This window comes from Bidens hawaiensis, unplaced genomic scaffold, assembly GCF_021521415.1.
Source record: "Bidens hawaiensis isolate Kalapana, Puna unplaced genomic scaffold, B.hawaiensis_p1.1 tig00033112_1, whole genome shotgun sequence".
In the NCBI taxonomy this organism is placed as follows: Eukaryota; Viridiplantae; Streptophyta; class Magnoliopsida; order Asterales; family Asteraceae; genus Bidens; species Bidens hawaiensis.
In genome coordinates this window covers 193,819-198,755 of record NW_027495652.1, presented here as the reverse complement: position 1 = coordinate 198,755, position 4,937 = coordinate 193,819, and the positions used below count along the sequence as shown (strand labels likewise).

Below are 4,937 nucleotides of genomic sequence, written 5' to 3'. Positions count from 1 at the left end.
CCCAGCGATCACTACGCCACAGCGGGCCGCATGCCCGCTCCCGGCGATCACTACGCCAAAGCGGGCCGCATGCGCGCTCCAGGCGATCACTACGCCAAAGCGGGCCGCATGCGCGCTCCCGGCGATCACTACGCCAAAGCGGCCCGCATGCGCGCTCCCGGCAATCACTCTACGCCACAGCTCACGCATCACATGTTATTGGGCTCCACGTATGCTCATGCATATCAGATGCTCACGGATCATGCACGCTCACGCACCACATCTGCGCGTGAGAATAAAGGAGGCATTGCGCAGGCCGCGCGTAAGCGACACATACTTAAAGGCTGGGAATCCTCATAATATCCCATATGGCTACGCGCCATACTTAAAGGTTGGGAATCCTCATAATATCCCATATGGCTACGCGCCATACTTAAAGGTTGGGAATCCTCATAATATCCCCCAAACTCAAAGGTTGGGAATCCTCATAAACCCATTGGCCACGCGCCAGCTTTGCTATCCTCAGCTCGTAAGTCGCCTCACGCGCGCAAGCTTTTATTATTATTACAGCTCGTAAGACGCCACGCGCGCAAGCTTCATTATTCTTGTAGCCCGTAAGACGCCTCGCGCACAAGCTTTTATTATTCTTCTTAAAGCTCGTAAGACGCCTCGCGCTCAAGCTTCATTATTCTTACAGCGCGTAAGACGCCTCGCGCGCACGCTTTATTATTCTTATAGCTCGTAAGACGCCTCGCGCGCAAGCTTTTATTATTCTTAGAGCTCGTAAGACGCCTCGCGCGCAAGCTTCATTATCCTTACAGCGCGTAAGACGCCTCGCGCGCACGCTTTATTATTCTTATAGCTCGTAAGACGCCTCGCGCGCAAGCTTTTATTATTCTTCTTAATGCTCGTAAGACGCCTCGCGCGCAAGCTTCATTATTCTTACAGCGCGTAAGACGCCTCGCGCTCACGCTTTATTATTCTTATAGCTCGTAAGTCGCCTCACGCGCGCAAGCTTTTATTATTATTACAGACCCGTAAGTCGCCACGCGCGCGGGCTTTATTACTCTCATTGCCCGTAAGTTGCCCCGCGCGCAGGCTTATTATTCTCAGACCCGTAAGACGCCCTGCGCGCAGGCTGTATTATTCTCATGACCCGTAAGTCGCCCCGCGCGCAGGCTTTTATATTCTCATAGCCCGTAAGTCGCCTCGCGCGCAAGCTTTATTATGGTAGCTCGTAGGCTGCCTCGCGCGCAAGTTATGTTATATTATTATCAAGACGCGCACTCTATCTTTCATCATGACCCTGCGCCACTATTATTATGATGCGTGCTATATTCATACTAGTGCACCATCTTTATCATAAAACCACAACACGTCACCATTATGGAGAAAATCTCCCAAAACTCAAAGACAATAAAGATAAGGCCGAAGAAAAGGGAAAAAACCGCCCTAACACACCTTATAAAGTCCAGCGCTCCACCTAAACGCTTGCGCGCCCAGGAGCAACGCTGGACTTGGGGGGCTTGTAGGGGTATGGTATTAAACCCGGTTTTACGACCCTAAATTTATTATATTTGGCTTATTTTATTACATGGACTAATACAATGTTATTGGGCTGAGGGGGTTTTGTGAAGGTAACCCTAATTGGGCTAGGCCCATTAGGGTACCATGATGGTGGCCATGAGGCTCTCTATACAAGGAGGTCTTCACCTCCTTATTGGAGGCAATGCTCAATAAGTGCCACCACCAGTTTTTGTGTCTGCGAACAAGAGATCCTCGATATCATCTTAGCGGTCACCTCCACACCCCCAAAAAGTCATTGCAGATCACGAGCAGCCGGAGGAGAAGATCAGATGCGGTTCGTTCATCTCAAAATCCGTGGAAACATCGTCATGGATCAGGTCAGATTCATTTCATGATTCGACACTCACCTTCTAAACTTTCTTTCAAGTTTGCTGAAATACACAACCACAGTTACATATATCCAATCCTTGATGTAACTCAACGAAACAAAAAGGATATCTCTGCAGTGACAGTTTCCGGTTAAAGCACCACAAATTCCCAAAAATCCAACTGCAAATCCAGCACCCATACCTGTGTTATATGATTTCCAAGAGTCGTCTTCATCTTCTTCAGTGGCTTTCTTCTTTTCAGCAACAGGTGAACTCCCACATCTTGGTGTAAGTGGAGGTCCACAAAGTTGAGGATTTCCAGCATAGGAGGTATAATCAAAGCCTTGGAGTTGAGAACCAGTTGGTATTCTTCCTGACAAGTTATTGAAAGAGAGGTCAAGGTAACTTAGAAAATTTAACTCTGACAAAGTCCAAGGAATATGCCCAGAAAACTCGTTTCTTGACAGGTCAAAAGATTCCAGATATTTCAAGCGACCAATGTCTTTCGGGACTTCCCCATGCAGCCTGTTGAAGGAAAGATTTAAGGAGATCAGTTCATAAAGACTAGTGATCTCATCTGGAATATTTCCAGATAAGTTGTTTCTTGAAAGATCAATGCTCTTCAATAGGTGCAAAATGCTTCTTCCGAATGATCGCTCTGTTCCTTTCCATCTAATCCATGCATTGTCTGAAAAATATGCGTCTTCTTGGCATGGACCAGTATACAGACATCCCCTTCGAGAGGGTTCCCTTGTGGAGTAAGAACCATCATAAGAGGAGTAAGAATGCTTACTCATATCATATCTGAAGTTTTTTCTAGCCATAGCTGTGAAGTTATCAAAGCACTTAGGAATATTGCCAAACAATCCATTATTAGACAGGTCAAGGACTTGAAGATTGTACAGCCAACAAAGGTGGGAAGGCAACCTCCCAGAGAACCTGTTGGACTCTAAATCAAGAACATATAACTCTGAAAGTTCTTCCCCTATCCATTCTGGTATAATGCCTGATAAATTATTTCCCCCAAGATCTACAAACCTGAGACTTTTACAATTGCTCAAGGATTCCGGCACTTCACCAACAAGTGTGTTTGCTCGTAAGTACAATGCTTCGAGCTTATCTAAGGATCCTAAAGAAGAAGGAATTACCCCGGATAAATTATTATTTGATAAATTAAGAACAACTAGCTTTTCTTGGAAATTCATCCAGCAAGCAGGCAATTCCCCTGAGAATGAATTGTTAGAGAGGTCAAGAAAAGTTAAGAACATTGCAAGCTGACACACGAATGAAAGATTTCCTGAGAACTTGTTTCCAGAGAGGTTTAATGCGGTCAATGTTAAAGGCAATAACGATACCTCTCCTTCGAAATGGTTGTTGCTCAAATCTAGTCCAGGAGAGCCATGCAAATATAACTCCCCCATATATGGTAGCTTACCTTTTATTTGATTAGAAGAGAGGTTTAGAAATTTCAATCCTATTGGAAGCTGGTTCCAAAGCCAGTCAGGGACGCTATCTAATATTCCAGCATTGGAAATATCAAGATAAGTGACCTGTCTTTGAGTTTTAATCCACATTGGGAACCCAGGTCCTAACTTGCAGGATTGCAATTTTATTGTAGACAATTGGAAAGGGACTCTCTCAGTGAAGTTTAAGTCTGACGCTAAAGAATTTAAAGACAAGTCCAAATAATCTAGTTGGGTAATAGTTACAAAATGTGCTTCAGAGATAACACCTTCAAGGGAGTTGGATGATAAATCGAGAGTATTAAGGTGTGAAACCTGACCCAAGCTGTTTGATACATTACCATGAAACTGATTACTAGAGAGGTCTAAAAATGAAAGGGAATGGCATCCTATGAAGTTAGGTATGCTTCCTCTCAAAGAATTATGACTAACTTTGAGATATATCAAATTTGAAAGTTGGAGGACGCTGTTGGGTATGTTTCCGCTTAAAATGTTACCAGAAAGATCTAACTCCCTTAAGGATGTACATCCTGTGAAGTCAGGCATACTTCCACTAAAAAAATTGTTAGCAACAAACAATGAAATCAAAGAAGAACATCCCGCAAAGCTGGGTAATGATTCATTAAGGAGGTTCTGTGACAAATCCAGATGAACTATAGATGAAGAATTCCCAAAGGAGTTTGGAACAACACCTCCTAGCTGATTTTGTGCGAGGATTAAATAGGTAAGAGAAGTCATATATCCTAAGGAAAAAGGAATAGACCCCGACAGAGAATTATTGCTAAGATCAAGATCAAGCAAGTTGGAGAGATTGGCAAGTTGATGAGGAATAGGTCCACTCAGATTAGCATTAGAAATATACAATGTCTGTAAGTTGGACAAGGAACCCAAAAAATTGGGTAAAGGATTGGACTGAAAATCAAAATAGCTTAGTTCAAGGTATCGTAGCTGATTTAAAACTTGTAACGACGGACTAAAATTACCTGTGAAACCCCTATAAGGATCATGAAGATGATAGAAAGTAAGACCAAGTCTAATCACATGACCGCTGGTATCGTCACAAGTGACACGCGTCCATTTGCAACAATCCATTTTTTCTCCTTCGCTCCCCCAATCATCTAGATATCCACCCGGGTCAGTTAGGTTAGCTTTAACATCGAGTAGAGCTTGCCTCTCTTTCTCAATGCAGGAGCTCACACCACCACTGATCATATAGAATATTATGCATAGCAGCAAAGACACAAGAATATTAGACATCATATGGAAAAGAGTTTATTAATTAAACAGGAAACTGAAGATATAGTAACTGTTGGAGATGGTTAATAATTTATAGCAATAAACCGTGGCTGAAAAGACATTCTTTTATATATATATATATATATATTACGGAAAGTTTTACTGTTGCAAATTAGTGGAATTAACGATCCACCAGAACGTACCAGGAAGTTGCTACTCGAGTCATTGCCGTGTCAATCCTGCAAAACCCATGTAAATAAAAGTACATATTGAAAAAAAATGATGTTTATAATTGATGAATATTTTTTTTATGTTAGTATTGGTTTTTATTAAATAGAAACGCAAACGAATTATCAACGTGAAA

The 4,937-nt window shown here is 42.7% G+C and overlaps 1 protein-coding gene across 1 annotated transcript; it reads right to left on the bottom strand.

Annotated features, from left to right (window-relative positions):
* Window positions 1–1,909: 1,909 nt before the first annotated feature.
* LOC143584395 (receptor-like protein EIX2) lies at window positions 1,910–4,594 on the bottom strand. Its single transcript, XM_077066465.1, has one exon. It carries the CDS (start codon window positions 4,592–4,594, stop codon window positions 1,910–1,912), a length of 2,685 nt encoding a protein of 894 aa, XP_076922580.1.
* Window positions 4,595–4,937: the final 343 nt, after the last annotated feature.